The following is a 20,521-nucleotide window of genomic DNA, read 5'->3' as shown; positions in this document are numbered from 1 at the left end:
GGGCAAGAGTGTAGGTGAACATAAGGATAGATCTATTGCAGTGAAACTATTGTTTGGGGCATGGAAATGGATGAAACTGCCATCATTCATAATGGCGCGGTCCATGTCGTCTAACAGCCGTTCGACCATTTCCCCACGAGGGGTGTTGCTGTTAGAACCCCATATCATGTTATGAGCATGGAAGTCTCCAAGAAGAAAAAATGGTGGTGGTAATTGATCAATCAGATCTTGTAGATTTCTCTGTAAGATGGTGTCATTTGGTGGCAAATAAATAGAACAGATGGTAATTCTTAGGCCTGTAGAGATTTCCACCGCGATGCTGGCTTGCAGGTTTGTTCGCAACGTTAGAACATGCGACGACACGTGATGTGGAACCAGCAGAGCAACACTGTGGCAAGCCCTACTCCCGTCATCGTAATCAATACAGAACATGGAATGTCGCCTGATGTTCCATGTCTCCGAGGGTTTCGTAAAAGTTTCCTGGAGTGACACGCAAACAGGATGACAGCAGTTGATCAAATCCTTGAGATCTTCATAATTGGATCTAAGACCACGAATGTTCCATTGAATTATGTTGGCCATAAATTAAGTATTAGTAGATGATTCAAGGCCTTTAAATTTATTCCGGTCTAGTTTCCGGTGAGTACCACCAGATTCTGACGGATTATCGAGATCCATGTCACGAATTGACTTGTCATCAATTAGTGACACATTTTTGAGGGTGGGACATTTTATTGCTCTCTGTATTGCTTTTTTTGCATATCCGGTCTTTAATTGTTTCTTTTTAGATTTGTTTCCAGAATCGATCTTGGGTTTAGTACCAGTAGGTTTTTTGAATGTGTGTGCTGTCGCCTTTCCTGCCTCTTCTTTGGAGGTAGTGGACCCCCTCCGGAATCCAGCAGAGCAACAGCAGCCACAACTATTGCACGGTTGGTTAGATGATGATGTTTGAGTTGATGTGTCAGCTATTGGTTCAGTCTGAGTTGTTACAAATGCTTTGGTGACAGTGTTAGTCTTATTAGCTGACGATGGATTTGTTACCATATTAGAGTATGATCTAGTACCTATTGGAGCTTGGTTAGAGGTTATACGACGGCGTGCTTTGATATATGAGATGTTATTAAGGACCTTGATCTTCTGGATCTCTTTTTCTTCATTCCATTTCGGACATTTCCTGTCAAATGTGGGGTGGTCGCCACCGCAATTGACGCACTTGAATGGTGAATTAGTGCAGTTGTCCGAAATGTGGTCCTTCTCACCGCACTTTGCGCAGTTGGGTTGACTACGGCATGCCATTCGTGAGTGACCATATTTTTGGCAATTGAAGCATCAAACAGGGTTAGGAATGTATGGCTGGATTTTGAGGTTACAATAACCAATTTTGATATCTTTCGGTAATGTTGGTGATGAGAATGTGAGAATTATATTACGTGTTGGAGCTGGATTGCCATCTTTGCGGCTCATAATATGTTGGGCAGATGTTACGCCTTGAGACGCCAGCTCTTGTGTTAGTTCTTCTTCATCCTTGTTAATTATGTTAGTATCTGAAATGACACCACGTGAATAATTTAATGTGGGATGGAGTTTGGCTGTTATTGGAATGTCTCCAAGAGATGTGAGCTTTTGAATGAGTTCGGCTTCTTTGGATGTGTTAGTTTCGATGAGAAGGTCTCCTGAACGAAGAGTCTTCACTGATTTTAAGGTACCTACTGTGCCATAGAGAGCTTTGTCTATTAGAAATGGTGATGCTTTGGCCAGTTGTTTCTTGGTATCCGAAGAGTGCAGAAAGAAGAATGAAACAGTTGATGAATTCGAAGCAGCAGTTGCAGTTACATTTGGTTGATTTGAAGCAATTCTTTGACGTTTTGTTGCGTTTTGATTTTTCCCATATTTAAATGGGTATTGTTCTACTCTCTCCCACCATGGAGCCCTACGAGGGGACGCGCACACGTAACCGATGAAGGTTAGTAGCAACGCCAGGTTAGGTGAGAGCTATACACCACCAAAGCAGGCAGGCAGATGCGTTCAAGATCCAAGATCGTCGTGAGGCAGGCAGATGCGTTCAAGATCCAAGATCGTCGTGAGGCAGCACCAACAAACCTCAATGACGTCCTGCAGGCCCGGCCCCGCTATCTTCTCAGTAGTGTAACTCCTTCAGCCACCGAGGCAACCAGAGCCGATTGACCTGGACGGGCTAATCCAAGCCTCCCGTTTCGGCTGAATCCGAGGCCAAAGCTAGCGCATCAGGCTAACCAGGATCCCCATCTCCAGCCTTACGGGTCTCCACGCACGGCAAACACGCAGGTAGACAGCGTCCTGGATGGGGCATACACTAGAAGCAATGCCCCATCTGGGAGGACCCCGCCCACAATGAGGGGTTTCACATAAAAGACAAGAACAGGACAAAACTAGATGCAGGACAAGTACTGTAAATGTGTAGAAATAAACATGTAATCTGGGCTATTGAAAATGAATGATATGAGCACAAAAATGCGATGACAATGACGTGTGATAGATTTGGCATTACCCAGAGTGCACCACGAGGAGGCCTATCATATTACACCCCAAAAGTTAGATTTAAGTAGAAAAGGCAACAGTCGAGATTTCATTATGGTTTCAAACAGCTTGGAAACAGAATTAAGGATTGAAATAGGTCTGTAGTTATTGAGGTCGTTAGAATCACCGGATTTATAAATTGGAATAACTGATGCAATTTTCAAACTATCCAGGAAAACACCTTCTGAAATGCAAGAATTGATAAGAGTAGACAGAGTGGAGACTGTGCAAAAAGGGAGAATTTTTAAAATAGAAGAGTTTAGAATACCAGAGGAAGCAGAAGTAGGTAATTTTCAAATAATTTGAAGAAGTTTGTGAGTGTTAGTAGGAGAGAAAAAGAATAGAATTAGGATTAAGAGAAAGAAAGAGCTTGAAATCAAAAGGTATAACATAGTTAGAACGAGATATATTTATAAAATGTGAATTTCAAAATTATTATCTAGTACAGAGAAGGTTTGTTACAGAAGGCAATTTTTATTGTTTATCTTTAGTACCTGATAATTTATTGATAAATTTCCATTTCGTATCTGGGTTATTGCATCTGTTAAATTGCTGAGAATAATAATTTTGTTTGGCAATTTTAACTTTTAATTTAACATGAGAAACTGTACTTTTGAATACAGATAAGATCAAATTATCAAATGGATATTTTTGGATTTTAAATACAGCTTTTTTGCTTGATTTTAATGAGTTCATAAAGATCTCTCGTAAACCATTTATTAGGAATCCTACACGAATTGATCAAGTGACAATGGGAATGATTATTAACAATTGTTTCAAGGGAGAGAATAAAATCATCAAATGCCTTGCCCGGGTCATTGGAACGAGAATTAAAACTATGGTTAGAAAGATAGGAAGAAATAGCTGTATAATCAATTAAATTCACAGTAGTTGGAGAATTTAAAGCAGCCATCAATCTAGGAGATGAAAATATGAACTTGCAAAGTATGGGATAGTGATCACTTAAATCAGTAGTAAATACAGAAGAATGAATATTAGCAATGTTTCTTAAATTACGAATGAAAATGTGATCTAAACAGGATTGCGATGATGGTCTGGTTACAACATTAATTAATGGTGATAGACCAGATGGCTGGAAAGCATATCAATGTAATATTGAATATCACTAAAATCAGAGCTTAATAAATCAATGTTAACATCTCCAAGAAAAATAAAATTTTTGCATTTTACATTTCTCAATATAGCATCTAATTAATCAACAAAATTGTTAATTGAGTAAGAGTGAGATCTGTATAGACAGAGTATAGTAGTTTGTAATTCAGTTAGAGATAAAACAATCATTTTGGCGGTCAGCATGGCTAATGAATCGTGAATAAAAAATGAACAGGATCTATTATAATCATGGCAACAAGAAATTAAGTTAAAACCTGAAATTTTGTAAAAATCAATTTCATCAGTATAAACCCATACTTCAGACAAAACAAGGATCAATTTCGTTAATTATTAAATCTAGGTATGATAAAAGTAAATTAAAATTTGATCTTACACTGCGAATATTAAAATGTACAATATTTAGTTTTGATAATATCGATTTATGATCAGTAACCATAGATAAATTAAAAAAAATTTCAAAATCCTCCAGGGTATGAAGTGTGAAATGTTTTATTTCTCAATTGCTAGACATATTAGAAAAAAAAAATTCCCATTTAAAAACCCCTGGAGGATTGAAAATGAATTAATTGGTTCAAATGTTAAAAAATATGCAATAATGTTAAGTGAACATATTAATATATGATAATTTGTTATTAAGTATAGAATGCAAAATATAAATTCGTAAGTTAGCAATTAATTTTGAAATAATAGAATCATATCTATGGCAAAAGTTAGATGATTGGATATAAATACCGTGGGTATAAATGATACTAAATATAGCAAGAGTAAGATCAAGTTGACTTAATACTATAATTGCTAGTATGATGTTACAATAGTTAAGATAATTCGCATTGTCAAAAATGAGTAGCGCTAAAAAAATAGAATAACATGATAAAACTATTGTATGATAAATAGATAAATGGATAGTTTGACGACTCCTAATGTTATGATAATAGTGAATAAAAATATTGTATTTTAGAGTGAATATAATTATAAATACTAAGGGAAAAAATCGTTAAGTTTAAATTTGATGAAACAAAAAAAAATTCTTAACATTATTGTAGAACAACAAGACAGGTGAAAATTTAATTCGTGGGCTCAAGCTTCGAGAGAATATACTCAGGGCACACAGACAGATCACAATCATATCACAATTCTGATTAATAAGTTGATTAAGATCGTCAACATGTCTGATTCTGTGCACCCTGGCTTTCTCAGATTTTCTTAAGTAAACTTTACCATCATGAGTCCAGCAAAATTTATAATCATTATCTGATTTAAACTGTTTGCTAGCAAAAAGTACCTGTTTAACATACGGTGTGAGATGTTCATTGAAGTATACCGAGTTAAGCCTTAGTTGGGGATCAATAGTCGTAGAATCTAACTCACTTTTCTTGGCTGTTTGTAGGAAAGCATAATTTTTTTATTGTTAAACTGTATTATGATGTGTTTGATTTTATCTTTACGTGTGGTAGGAACTCTGTGAATTGCTGTGATGGAATCAGAGAGATCATTCTGGTCCATTGTAGATAGAATAGAGTGCTTGATTACCTCAATATCTTTGTTCTCGGATTCAGACAGGCCCTGAACCTCACATTGCACCTTCTAGTATATTGCTGTAAATCAGCAGTTTCAACGCTCAGTTTTTTCACCTCTTATTTTAGAGCATTGTTCTCAATGCTCTTCAAATTGAAGTTGCGTCTGTTTTTCTTTGCAATCATTAAGTTCAATGGATTGATTATTGAGCAGTACTTTGACAGTAGACAACTCACTTGTATAAACCAAAAATTGCTGAGAGATAAATCATCAGTGACTTCAAATGGGCATCAATCAAATTAGTAATAGACGATATTATATTGGCAGATTCAGGTGGTAGTGTTTTTGCAGATTCGGTTATTGCATTATGTAAATCAAGGTCGTGAAAAAACATGGAAACATCATTTACTGTGGGCACTGGTTGGGGAGATGATTCCTGTTCAGATTGAATGGAAACACGATCAATAGACTGGGATGAAGTCGTAGGTGAACTTGAAGCCATTCCAGATCTTCGTTGAGCACCAACGTGAGGATTCGTACATTTCAAACACTTCCATTCAGACTTATGGGTATATATCCGGAAGTTTTTTCAGAAAAATCTGTACAGTAAAAATGATACAGGGTTTTACACGCTGAACAAACAATCTTATCTTCCCTTGATCTAACAGTTTCATTACATGCAAGACAAACAATCATTGTGGGATTACTTACTAACATGTTAACAGCACCACAGCCACAGCTTGAACAAAAAAAAAATTTAATTTAACTAAAAAAAAAATAAGTTGAAATAAAAAAAAAAAAAAAAAAAATATATATATATATATATAACACAAACAAAAGGTTCTAGCAAGAAATTTGCTCAAACTACATGCACACAGCCTGTTGCCACCGAAAAAATGTAATAAAGAAAAGGATGACTAAAAATTAGCCAGGAATTCTGAAAAATGAGATTTTGAAAATGTTACATACCTGAATCAAACTTTGAATTCTCTAAAAAAAATCCAAGTAAACATGTGGTTTCAACATTAAATTGGGGTGTAATGTGATAGGCCTCCTCGTGGTGCACCCTGGGTAACGCCAAATCTATCACACGTCATTGTCATCGCTTTTTGTGCTCATATACTTCACCTTCAATAGCCCAAATTACACGTCTATTTCTACACATCTTGCAGTACATGTCTTGCGTCTCGTTTTGTCCTGTACATGTTTGTCTTCTGTGTCCAACCCCTCATTGTGGGCCCCGCTCAGGCGGGGAGGGGTCCTCCCGGATGGGGCATTGCTTCTAGCGTATGCTCCATCCGGGACGCTGTCTACCTGCGTGTTTGCCGTGCGTGGAGACCCGTAAGGCTGGAGATGGGGATCCTGGTTAGCCTGATGCGCTAGCTTTGGCCTCGGATTCAGCCGAAACGGGAGGCTTGGATTAGCCCCGTCCAAGTCAATCGGCTGTGGTCGCCTCGGTGGCTGAAGGGGTTACACTACTGGGCAGGTAGAGGGGCCGGGCCTGCCGGACGTCGTTGAGGTTTGTTGGTGCTGCTTCACGGCGATCTTGGATCTTGAACGCGTCTGCTCGCCTGCTTCGGTGGTGTATAGCTCCTACCTAACCTGGCGTTGCTACTAACCTTCATCGGTTACGTGTGCGCGTCCCCTTGTAGGGCTCCATGGTGGGCATGGTCGGTAGGAGCCGAACACATTATCTCCAAAATGGGGAAAAATCAAAATGCACCAAAACGTCAAAGAACTGCTATGAGCGAAACTATTGTCACTGATCCTACTCCTGCTGTTTCATTTTTCTTCCTGCATTGTACTGACACTGATAAACCGCTGGCCAAAGTATCACCATTCATAATAGACAAAGCTCTCTATGGCGCAATAGGCACATTAAAATCAGTGAAGGCTCTTCGTTCAGGAGACCTTCTAATTGAAACTAACACACCTAAACAATCCGAACTCGTTCAAAAGCTCACATCTCTCGGAGACATTCCAATAATAGTCAAAATCCATCCCACGTTGAATTATTCACGTGGTGTGATTTCAGATACTAACTTGATTAATATGGATGAAGAACTACTAACAGAGGAGCTGGCGTCTCAAGGCGTAACATCCGCCAAGCATATCATGAGCCGCAAAGATGGCAACCCAGCTCCATCACGCAACATAATCCTTACATTCTCATCGCCAACATTACCGAAAGATATTAAGATCGGTTATTACAGCCTCAAAATCCGGCCATATATACCTAACCCTGTAAGATGCTTCAACTGCCAGAAATTCGGTCATTCACGAACGGCGTGCCGAAGTCAACCCACCTGCGCAAAATGCGGTGAGAAGGACCACATTTCGGACGACTGCACTTCAACATCATTCAAGTGCGTCAATTGCGGTGGCAATCACCCCGCATTTGACAGGAAATGTCCGAAATGGAATGAAGAAAAAGAGATCCAGAAGATCAAGGTCCTTAATAACATCTCGTATATCGAAGCACGTCGTCGCATAACATCTAACCAAGCTCCAATAGTTGGTAAATCATACGCCAATACGACTTCACAATCACCGACTACTAACAAGATTAACTGTGTAACAAAAGTTTCTATTACAACTCAGACCGAACCAATTGCTAACACATCTACTCAAACTTCATCCAATCAATCATGCAATAGTTGTGGCTGCTGTTGCTCCGCTGGATTCCGGAGGGAGTCCACTACCTCCGAAGAAGAAGCGGGAAAAGCAACGGCTAACACATTCAAAATAACTACAGATACTAAACCAAAAATCAACTCTGCAAACAAATCAAAAAAGAAACCATTCAAGACCGGATATTCACGAAAAGCTGTACAGAGAGCGCTGAAATGTCCATCCATGAAGAATGTGTCACTTCTTGATGACAAATCAATTGGTGACATGGACCTTGACAATAGATCAGATTCCGGTACTACTCGCCGTAAACTAGACCGGAATAAATTTAAAAATCTTGAACCGTCTAATTCTACTTAATTTATGGCCAACATAATTCAATGGAACATTCGTGGTCTTAGATCCAATTATGAAGATCTCAAGGATTTGATCAATCGTTATCATCCTGTTTGCGTGGCACTCCAGGAAACTTTTACGAAGCCCTCGGAGACATGGAACATCAGGCGACATTCCTTGTTCCGTATTGATTACGATGACGGGAGTAGAGCTTGCCGCGGTGTTGCTCTGCTGGTTCCACATCACGTGTCGTCGCGCGTTTTAACGCTGCGCACGAACCTGCAAGCCATCGCGGTGGAAATCTCTACAGGCCTAAGGGTTACCATCTGTTCTATTTATTTGCCACCAAATGACACCATTTTACAGAGAGATCTAGAAGATCTGATTGATCAATTACCTCCACCATTTTTTCTTCTTGGAGACTTCAATGCACATAACATGATTTGGGGTTCTAACAGCAACACCCCACGTGGCGAAATGGTTGAACGGCTGTTAGAAGACATGGACCTCGCCATCATGAATGATGGCAGTTTCACTCATTTCCATGCCCCAAACAATAGTTTCACTGCAATAGATTTATCGTTATGTTCACCTTCACTCTTGCCGAACTGGTCCTGGTCGGTCGATCCGTACCTCCACGGGAGCAATCATTTTCCTCTAGTGGTTAAGTGCCTTGATCGAAGCCATAGCATACCTGAGGGTCCTCCTCGGTGGAAGCTTGTGGCCGCCCGATGGGCAGACTTCACGGTCAAGGCAGAAATCACGGAGGATATGGTTTCGCAACCCGACGTCGACCATTGTGTCGACCTTGTGACCAGTTGTATAATCTCAGCAGCCAATGAAACAATACCCAAAGTCTCCTCGAAACTTCCTAAATTTCCTAAACCTTGGTGGAACCACGAATGTAATCTCACTATTAAAGCACAAAAGAAAGCGTGGAGTAGGTTCCGGCGGTATCCTACCCATGACAACAAGTTGGCATTTTTAAAAGCAAAGGCGATAGCAAGAAGAACCAGGCGCCAGGCTCAACGCGAGTCCTGGCAAAAGTTTACCACGGGAATCAATTCATCTACTTCATCTAAAGTCATTTGGGACCGGATCCGAAAAATCAATGGTCATTATCAGTCTCATCCCATCACTATTTTAAACACCAATGGCACTATCATCAGCGATGTGAGGGATATTGCGGATACCATCGCCGCCCATTTCGCCACTGTCTCCAGTGATGCGAACTATCCCCCATCGTTTCATCCCATTAAATCATCAGCCGAACGTACATCGTACACCTTCCGGCCTTTTACACCGGAGGGGTACAATTCCTTGTTCACCCTTCATGAACTGACGACGGCCTTGCAGCGAAGTCCTGACTCAGCTGTAGGGCCGGATGCCATTCATTATTCCATGATTCGGCATCTCTCACCAGAATCACTGTCACATTTACTCATATTATTTAATCGGATCTGGGTCAGTCATTCATTTCCTGACACCTGGCGAGCAGCCATTGTTCTTGCATTCCCGAAGCCTGGCAAAAATCCTCAGCAACCTAACAGTTACCGACCCATTGCTTTGACCAGTTGTTTATGTAAGCTCATGGAACGCATGGTCAACTATCGCCTTATGCACTACCTTGAGGTTAACAATATTTTATCGAAACATCAAAGCGGCTTTAGACGGTTCAGGTCCACAACATGCAATATGTTACGCCTTGAGACATCAATAAGACAAGCATTTGTGAAGAGGGAGCATATGATAGCTATATTTTTCGATATAGAAAAGGCCTACGATCGTACATGGAGGCACGGAATTCTTTCCGACCTCTATAATAGCGGCTTGCGGGGCAACTTGCCCATTTTCATTAAGAACTTTCTTGCTCGCCGCATCTTCCAGGTACGGATCGGAAGCACATTATCAGCTCCCCAAATTCAAGAACAAGGTGTACCTCAAGGTAGCATTTTAAGTGTGACACTTTTTATTTTGAGACTCAACGGGGTGTTGAACCAACTCCCGTTGTCTGTCACTGGCGCACTTTACGTGGATGATCTGTTAATATCATATCAATCAGTGAATATGAGGTCAGCCGAGAGACAATTACAAACTGCTCTCAACAAGATCAGCAAGTGGGCTCATGATAACGGTTTCTCTTTCTCCGCTGACAAAACCGTCGCTGTGCATTTTTGCCGGCGTCGTGAGCTTCATGATGAACCACAGTTATTTTTAAATAATAGTCAAATACCTATTGTAGAGAATACAAAATTCCTCGGCATTTCATTTGACAAGAAACTTACATTTAAACCTCAAATTGCGCAATTAAGAGCTCGTTGCATGAAGACGATGAACCTCTTGAAGGTCATCTCTTCTACATCGTGGGGAGCTGACCGTAAGTCGCTCCTCCACTTATATAAAGCTTTAATAAGATCGAAGCTCGACTACGGCTCCATTGTATACGGGTCGGCACCTCGGAGCTATCTGAGTGTGCTCGACCCAGTCCACCATCTCGCCCTGCGGATTTGTTCTGGAGCATTCCGGACGTCTCCAATGGAGAGCCTGTATGTCGAATGCAACGAGCCATCACTGACATCAAGACGCCAACAACTTTCTTTGAAATATTATATTAAAATGAAATCTTTACCAGGTCATCCACTTCATAATGTCATTTTCATTCCGTCATTTCATAGACTTTTTGCTGCTCGCCCTTCATGTGTTTCATCTTACGGTCTTCGTATGAGGGCACTTGTGGAAGAACTAGAATTAGACATCAGTCGTGTGGCCCCAGTTGCTTGGCAACTGGCACCATGGGAGCAGTCTCTGCCAGATGTCTCTCTTTCATTATCATTATACCCCAGAGCCACCACAGCAGATGTCATATATCGACAGATATTCTTCAGGCACAGGGGTAGGTACAACAGGTACTTCCCCATATATACCGACGGCTCCAAGAGCCCTGGGCATGTCGGTTGTGCCTACATCTGCTGTGAGGAGACATCTTTCAAACTATCAGACACATTCTCTATTTATTCGGCAGAACTGTACGCAATCCTTCAGGCTCTACGTCATATACGACGCAAACGCCACCGACGATGCATAATCTATAGCGACTCTCTCAGCGCATTGCAAGCACTGTGTTCCTTCACTTTTCACACTCATCCATTCATTCATGCCATTTTTCATGAACTGCATTACCTCATTCATCATGGTACCACAGTAAAATTTTACTGGGTACCAGGTCATGTAGGAATACCGGGCAACGAAAAAGCAGACACCGCAGCTCGAACAACAGCTAACATTGACAGTAACCTTTTGGTACCTGCCAGTGACTACTTCTCAATCCTCCGGGAAGTGATGCATCACCGCTGGCAGGATCATTGGAACCATCAGATAAATAATAAACTTCATGCCATCAAGCCCACACTTGGCCTTTGGCGTTCGAGCTGCAGAACTAACAGAAAGGAGGAAGTTCTGCTTGCCCGGTTGCGCATAGGACACAGTCGCCTAACACAATCATATTTATTATTACGAGAGAGTCAACCAGAGTGCCCTCATTGTCAAAGTCCATTAACCATTGCTCATGCTTTTACTTGTTCACATCATCGTCATCATTTTACGACCACTTTTGGTCATAGTCATCTTTCACTTCATGATATTTTAAATGACAATAGCGATGCATCTCGCATTTTTAAATTCATCAAAGCCATTGGTTTTTATGACAAATTATAGTTTTTAAAATTTATGTCATTGTTTTACGTTTCATGTTCCGTTTTATATGTTTTAGTTTTTTGACATGACAGAAGGACATTTTTCTCATTTTTATGTCTTGCTTTGGCGCAGTTTGACCAAATTGGTCCTTGCGCCAAAAATTCAAAATCCAATCCAATCCAATCCAATCAACATTAAATTGAATAGGACTGTCAAAGGGAACTCCTGAAATTCAAATTATCCTAAAACTTGAATTAACCAAGTTCTCACCTGTATATGAATTGATATCATCATAACCCCCCCCCCCCCCGCAGCCTTTCAAGTCTATAGTGAATCTCAAAAGTATAGAGAATGCATATTTTTTAAATAAAATATGAATGAAAGCAACATCTTAAAAAGTTTTAACACGATCATGGAACTAATTCATGTAAGTCTTTGCAATAATTTTGACATGAATAACAAAATTTCAACTTGAGTTATAACAAAAAAAATGTCTCGGAATTGGAATTATAGAGAAAAATGTATAAAACAATGATTTCCTAAAGAAGTCTAACAAATTTGCATAAAATTGGATCACACATGGACAGTACTTTGGTATAGTTAATCAAAGACTCAATATTTTTCACTGTTCAATTAGTTTTAAAAATGTTACGCAACATTCATTTTTTTTGTGAGGAAGCCTTGAAAGTAAGGAATCATGAAGCAAATGGATTGAGTGTTTTACCAATTTCCAGGGAAATTATAGAAGTCAGTCAGTTAGTCACAAAGTCTTACCAAGCAATAGTGATTTTATCAGAAACAAACAAACTGGGTGGCTAAGAAAAACAACAGAAATAAATCACCACATTTGTATTCAACATAAAAAATTTCACTACGTGAAGTTTTTCAGCATATCAACTGTAAAATCTCAAAGTACACAGTTTGTCTAAGTACCATAGAAAGCCGTAACACTGTGTGTAACAAAATGTGTTCGTTCTCAAAACTTTATGTGCACCACAAACAAGCTTGATTATCATGGTTTTTTTCACATTCTTTGGAAGGACAAATGAGTAACAGATATTTTCTCTCATGAAAAAAGAAGTTCAACTCTTAAATGACCCAAATGGCTGGAACTGTTACTGGCATGATTTGAGCTGTGAACTTCAGAATACCTCTTAGTAGACAGAATAGAGGAGCATCTGTTGTGGTAATGGGAGGTTTTTCTTTCAGTTCACATTGTTACTGCTTTCTCAGATACTTGGAAGCATTGTGTAGTTTGAGTTATTACAGTATGCTGAAAACTTCACATTGTGAAAATTTTTACATTGAACATAAATGTGGTCATGTTTTTCTTGGCCATCCAAATTGTTTCTTTCCAATAAAATCACTATTTCTTGGTAAGACTTTGTTGTTAGCTAACTCACCTCAATTAATTTCCCTAAAAATTTGGGAAACACTCCATCCATTTGCTTCAAGACGTCATACTATATCAAGGCAGGCTTCCTTACAAAAAAATTAACGTTGTAGGGCATTTTTACAACTAAATGAAGTGTAAAAGTTATTGAGCCTTTTATACAGTGTGTCAAAGTACTGTTCATGTGCAATCCACCTTAATGCAAATTTGTTAAACTTCTTTGTGAAATCACTGTTTTATAAGTTTTTCTCTATGCTTTTTTGAGACAGTATTTTTTAAATTTTGTTAACTCAAATTGGAATTTTGTATTTCATGTCAAAATTATTCCAAAGGTGTGTGCTTAATCAGTTCCATGATTGTGTGTTAAAACTTTTTAAGATGTTGCTTTCTTTCATATTTTATTCAGGAAAATGCATGTGGAAAATACACATTCTTTATACTTTTGAGACGCACTGTATCTCTGCCTATGTATCCAATACTCCTGACTACATAACTCAATTGCAGAGGATCATGAGCTCTCTGAAATCAACAAATCTTGTGAGACATAGACTGCCAAATATCTATGTCCTCACCATCTACACTCATGTCCTCATATATCATAGTCCTTTCAAGAAGTCTCTCCAGTACGTCTATGAAGGTCCATTCTGTGTCGTATGGAGACTGACCAAGGACTTTGCAGTGTAAGTAAATGATAGAGAAAAGGTGGTCAACATCGACAGGTTAAATCTGGCATTTCTGCTATCCCGAGATAGTGTTCCTGATGAGTCTACAGATTCTAGTGATTGATGATTTCACTTTGACAGTGAAAACTTATTTTTCTCCTACAAAAATATTAAAAATACAACACGTGGGAAAGGAAAAACTCTGCTGATGATCCTCACACTTGAACATGTTGAGTGTGTATGGGAAGTTGAGCAAGCACTGAATTTGCCATTTTTTTGAAATTCTGATTGGTCAGTTTTTTATCTTCATTTTTCATGCCCATTTCTCCCTTCTAGACAAAATGTTGCTGTTCCTGAACATTGACAATAAATGTGAAGGGGGCGATAACCCTTTTGTAGAACCATTTGGTTGACAATCATCCCTCATCAAGTGCATTACCTCCATATTTATGAGAGCAGTAAAAAAAACTCAGTTTTAGGGTGGTTCTTAATTTACTTTTCATTTTCTCCCATTTTTTGGAGTTTTCCTTCTGAAACCCTCATTAAATTTGAGCTACTGTAAAAAACCTGCTCGCTAAAAGTGACAGAATTGCTGTACAATTAGCATTGCATCAAACAAAATGAATTGATTTGCTCATTAAAACCAGACTTGCTAAAAGCAGATCCAGGCTGTAATTTTTTATGGCCCCTAATATTTTGCAGCTCGGTGTGACAAACTTCACTCCTGCTCAAGTCTGGATATAAGTGAACCAGTGATACAAATACAGTCAAACCTCTCTATCTCAAAACTGAGGCGACTGGAAAGAATTACAAGAAATAGAGCTTTTTAACATAAGAAAGAAAAATCAGTACGTAGTAAAATTTAGTATTATAGTTTTTCTAAAAGACACTTGAATCTCGAAATTTCATTTTCTGTGCATATTTACATATAATGTAATTGAACATTGATTTGTGACTTAAGAAAAAAATGTAATCAGTACGTAGTAAAATTTAGTATTGTAGTTAAAAAAAATTTTAAGTCACAAATTAAAGTTTAATTACACTATATGCAAATATGCACAGAAAATGAAATTTCGAGATTGAAGTGTCTTTTAGTAATTATTATTATGTCCCCAATGTCCTGAAATTTCATCTTCAGCATTGCTTGAGAATCGTTTGAATTTGAATAAACTATCAGATCTGATCCATCGCTATAGCATCACAACTCTGCCCGTAACTTGTCCTCCAGCACTTGAAAACACCCATTCCCAACTATTGCATCACACACTACTGTCAAACATAAGGCAGAACTATGATGAAGAGGGGTTTAACCTGTTATGAGAGTACAGGGTGTCCATAATTAAAAGACCCTACTTCAAAGTAGCCTACGGGCGAAACCATTCATCATAAATTGTGAAATTTTATGGAGGACTTCATGAAGTGATGAGAATTTGTTTCAGGAGAAAAAATTAGTTGCACATGCCGTCACCAGAGGGCGTTTTAATAAAAAAAAAGACACATTTAGGCAAACGTTTACAATTTTAATAATTGTTAAACACTTTTACAATTGTTACTGCAACAAAACATGTTCCACATGATGGCCATCATTTTCAGATACCATGTGGAATCACAAGATGGCATGTTCCACAACTGACCAAAGTGTGTGCAGGGAAATGTTCAGCATGTGGCGTGAAATGCTGCTTTTAAGGTCAGGTAAAGTTCTTGGGTTGTCACGACTTACCAAGACATTTAAAATACCCCCAAAGCCAAAAATCGCATGGATTAAGGTCCGGGGATCAGGGAGGCCATCGATTAGGGAAGTGATAGCTGATGACATGTTCTTCTGTAAAATGTGTTTTAAGAATATTCTTAACACACACTGCAATGTGTGGAGAAGCTTCGTCTTACATAAAGATTGCATTTGCAAGGCAGTGACGTGCTTGCAGAGCCGGAACAATTTTGTCCTGTAACAGCAATGCATATCGCTTCCTGGTGATTGGACATGTCACTGGACTTGTAGAACATAACTCCTCATAGAAGTAGGGACCGAGAATAAATGATGCAGTAAATCCACACCATACCATAACTTTTGGTGAATACAACAGAACATCTAAAATAGCTTACAGATTTTCTTGTTCCCGAATTCGACAGTTGTGAGTATTGACTGCACCATCCAAGTGAAAATGCGCTTCGTCTGTCCAGAGGATAGTCCAAGGCCATTCTGAATCGACCTCAACACGAGCTAGAAACTGCAGTGAGAACCGGAGTTGAGCGTCATAATCATGTGGAAGCAACCGCTGCACAAGTGAAAGTTTGTACGGATAATATCGGAGGATGTTTTGCATGATTTTATGGACAGTTTAATGTGGCCTATCAAACGCCTGTGCTACACGTCTGACGATAGTGCTATCACAAGAATTTGAAGCTCTGTCTTCTTCCACCTGAAGCGAAACCTCCTGTACTGCGTCTATAGATACAGGTTTTCTTCCTCTTCCAGGACGAACAGCCAACAATCCTATGGTTTCAAATTTCGTTATCATACTCAGAAGGTTTTTAACATTCATTGGACCTTTTTGAATCCTCTTCCAAGTCTGAAATTTCCGTAGAGTAGTTACTGCGGAATTGTTGTTTTGTTAAAACAATTTTATACCAAGAAAGCATGATCTCATACACTTATCGTCATTGTGAGCAGCAAACACATTGAGAAACAAAATCTCTGCAAATGTATTTAGATTTTATAACAGCTGCTGTGTGACATTACATAAATTTACATGTTTACCATATGTATTCAAAGGGGAATGCCCTCTGGTGGTGACATGTGCAACTAATTTTTTTCTCCCTGAAACAAATTCCCATTACTTCATGAAGTCCTCCACAAAACTTTACACTTCTGATGGATGACTGGTTTCGCCTGTAGACTACTTTAAAATAGGGTATTTTAATTATGGATGCCCTGTATGTATTTGGTACCTCATAGAGACATATGGTATCTGGTATCGCACACAGACTGGACACTATGGTTGAAATTTTTTTTATGCAAATTATTGTCTATTTACTTTAGGCAAGAAATTTTTCTGTTATATTTTTTCTTAAACATTATTAAAAATTATGCTAAAACTGAAAGAAACTCCTCATTCTCTCTTACACCATGACTTGTGTGTTTTACTTATTTATTTTATTTACTTTTATTTATTTCAGAAAAACCACCCGCAAACACTAGATCTGAATGGAAACACAAGCAAGGCAAATGAAGAAAATAAAAGTGTCAATAGTGAAGCAGAGTCAGTAACTGCAAGTAATACACATTCCAAGGATGATATATCATCAGCTTCTTATGTTTTATTTCAAGCTACCCCAGACAACTTGAACAAAAATAATGCTTCACAGTCCAGTTTTCATACAGAGTAATTTGAAGAATCATTGCCATTTGAAGACACTCGTAAGTAAGAGACTGCATTGTTATGTACAATTTCATGCTTAACTATTGAGTGTGGGTGCCAAATGGTTGCTTTGTGTGATAAAGCATTTATGGTCACTTCAAGTATTCACATGAATGAATTTTGTATATTGTTTGTTTCATTATTTCGCTGTGTTAATCAAGTATTTTTGTGTATGTAGTTGTGGCTGCTGCTGGTAGCATTTTATTCTTGTGGTTGATATGTACTGATTAAGCAAATATATTAAAAAATGAGGACATACATCTTATTAAATGTGATTGGTGAATATTCTTGTCTGTGTAAAAAATCATTACATAGTGATAATTGAAAGTGTGACTGAAATCTCTTGTAAAATTCTGATAATTTTGCTGGCCAATGAACTTTAATAAATTAATGTTTTTTTCTTTATGGCTATAGTGGCAGCATCTGTTCTGTGTTATGCTGCAAAATTTGAGTGAACTTTTTTAATACTGTTGATTTGTATACTTATTTAACATGTCTTCATTATACAGGGTGTCCTGTAAGTGCTAGCACGGCTTTTATCTCATCAACTGTTCATTGTGGAGCATGGACGGAGATACGGGGGGGGCCCCCCCGTGGAGTCGACTGATCAAACGTGGAGTCGACTGATCAAACGTGGAGTCGACTGATCTAATTTATATATGTATAGATGAATTGATATCATCATCATCGTGCCCCCCCCCAGCAATAATGACCTTGCCCCCCTCCCAGACTTTCAATTCAATCTCCGCCTATGTTGTGGAGGTATGATTCCAATTTAAAAAATGCTCAACATGCGTTCAAAAATTACCCTGCATCAGTTTTGGGATACAGTGTGTAAAAAAAAAATCTAAATTTTTATACAGTCCCCCTGTGCTCTAACTTCCAATTAGAAAGTTGTTGCCCTGTCTTTTCTGAGTCCAACAGAAAAACATCCATGTTTCCAAATGTAATATTCACTGAGATATTCGAAAAACGGAGCAAATTTGGGAAAGAACAGTGTTAAATGCATAAACACGTTTTACCCACATTTAACGCCGTTCTTTCTCAAATTTCCTCGGTTTTTCGAATTCAAATATCTCTGTGAATGTTGTACTTAGAAACACAGAATTTTTTTGTTGGCATGAGGAGAGACATGGTGTGGCGGCGCTGCATTCCATATGCAAAGTGATGTGATCGTTTTCAGTCATATATTGCCACGCCCTCATCCACTATATAAGAAAGCCGCACACTTCAATCAATGCTATAATATTTTTACTGCAGTATGTTTTAACATTATGTTTGGTTAACTAATAACTTTTGTTCAAGTTTAAATAAATCATGTTAAGTTAGAAGTTCTCAGAGTTTGACGTTCTTGGATATGCCTCTCGTTTAATCGAACACAAGCGGTCAGGTTGAGACCAAAAACCAACCAAAGTGGTGACCCATCTTGTGCAAGTTCGAGATTGATGTCGGGATCCTCAATGTCATGTTGAAAGAAACCTTTTGGAACAGCCGGCTGAAGCTGTTCCAGCTGAAGCCCTGAGATTACTCCTACCAGGTATTTTGAGTTGTGTTTTGGATCTTGCGGCACCTCTAATTATGAATAATTTTTAAATTTTAACATTTTACGGATTTTATAGTTTTTTACAAATTTTTAACTTTTACATAAAACTAGTTTTACATACATATATTTTTTTGGAGAAATCGGGTAGTTGGTATGGCGGATCCCTTGGGCGGGGCTGAATTGGCACGGGTTGCTTTTAGGCCCCCTCCCTTTTTGGAGTGCTAATCCCGATTTGTGGTTTCATCAAGTCGAGTCTAATTTTGCAATTTCGGGAATTACGGTTGATGTAACGAAATACCATTGTGTTATGTCCGCATTGAGCTCCGATATACTTTTGTATGTCAGCGATCTCTTGCGTAATCCTCCTCCGGAAAATAAGTATGAGACACTAAAAACTAGAATTGCCAATCAATTCTCTGAATCCGAAGCTTCTAGACTACGTATGCTTTTACAAGTGTTGGATTTAGGTGATAAAAAACCTAGCCATTTATTGCGTGAAATGAAGCAACTGGCAGCATCGAATTTTCAGGACGATGCATTACGCGCGTTGTGGTTGCAGAGACTCCCTATTTCAGTGCAACAAATTTTAAGCGTTTCGACAGATCCCCTCGAGAAATTAGCTGAAATGGCTGATAAAATCGTAGAAGTTTCTGCTATTTCAGCTACTGTTGCACCAGTAGAGCATAGGTCAGAGATATCGGCACTTCGTGATGAGAACGTGGCCAAACGCATCGACCAAATGTCGCGCTCAGGAGAATTTAATACACGCAAGAGGAAAACAAGCTTTAGAGCTCGAAGTGGCAGCGGTTCAGATTTTAAAAAATCTGGTTTGTGTTGGTATCATTTTAATTTTGGGGATAGGGCAAGTAAATGTCAAAAACCTTGTAATTATAATCCGGAAAACTGAGTGAGACAACCCTCGCGGCGACAGAGGATGTTGGAATTAATCCTTGTCGCCTTTTTGTTTTTGATCGAAGCACAGGTGTTAGGTATCTGGTTGACACAGGCGCTGCAGTTTCGGTAATTCCTAGGAGTAGGGTTCAAAAGAACCTAAAACCTACCGATTTGCAATTATATGCAGCTAATGAATCTCGGATAAGAACATTTGGAACTAGTTTTCAAAACTTAAATCTTGGATTGAAGCGAGAATTTCCTTGGAATTTCTTTATCGCCGAAGTCACTAGACCTATATTGGGTGCAGATTTTTTGGGTCGATTTGGATTGCTAGTCGATATTAAAAATCAACGTTTGGTCGAACGAGTCACATCTTTAAGCATTAAAGCAAAAAAAATTTCTGGACCTTCGATTGGCTTGACTTTAATTTCAAATAATTCCGAGTAACATAAATTATTATCCGAATTTCCAGAAATCATTAATCCTAATTTGTCCAGATCATCTATGTTGCATAATGTTACACATTGTATACAAACCACTGGTCCACCGGTTTTTTCTAAAACTCGAAGGTTATCGCCAGAAAAGCTGAAGGTGGCTCGACAGGAGTTTGATCGGATGCTCAAAGAAGGAATTTGTAGCCCATCAAATAGTCCTTGGGCTAGCCCTATTCACATGGTCCCTAAGAAAGATTCCACTTGGCGTGTGTGTGGTGATTACCGCAAACTTAATGCTGTAACAATACCAG

General features: G+C 38.8%; 1 protein-coding gene across 3 annotated transcripts in view; it reads left to right on the top strand.

The window, feature by feature from the left end:
• The window catches only part of LOC149074654 (uncharacterized), a 37,954-nt gene extending 20,210 nt beyond the window's left edge, over window positions 1-17,744 (top strand). For all 3 annotated transcript variants that reach the window (XM_089247090.1, XM_089247087.1, XM_089247088.1), the window contains one exon: window positions 17,098-17,744. In XM_089247090.1, the coding sequence (XP_089103216.1) occupies window positions 17,098-17,307 (210 nt within the window). In that variant the 3' untranslated portion in view covers window positions 17,308-17,744. The remainder of the gene's footprint in view (window positions 1-17,097) is intronic.
• Window positions 17,745-20,521: the final 2,777 nt, after the last annotated feature.

This window comes from Pholcus phalangioides, unplaced genomic scaffold, assembly GCF_987345545.1.
Source record: "Pholcus phalangioides strain wild (caught in Gottingen) unplaced genomic scaffold, Ppha-v1.0 ptg000017l_1, whole genome shotgun sequence".
Classification (NCBI taxonomy): Eukaryota; Metazoa; Arthropoda; class Arachnida; order Araneae; family Pholcidae; genus Pholcus; species Pholcus phalangioides.
This window is presented reverse-complemented; position numbering and strand designations above follow the sequence as displayed.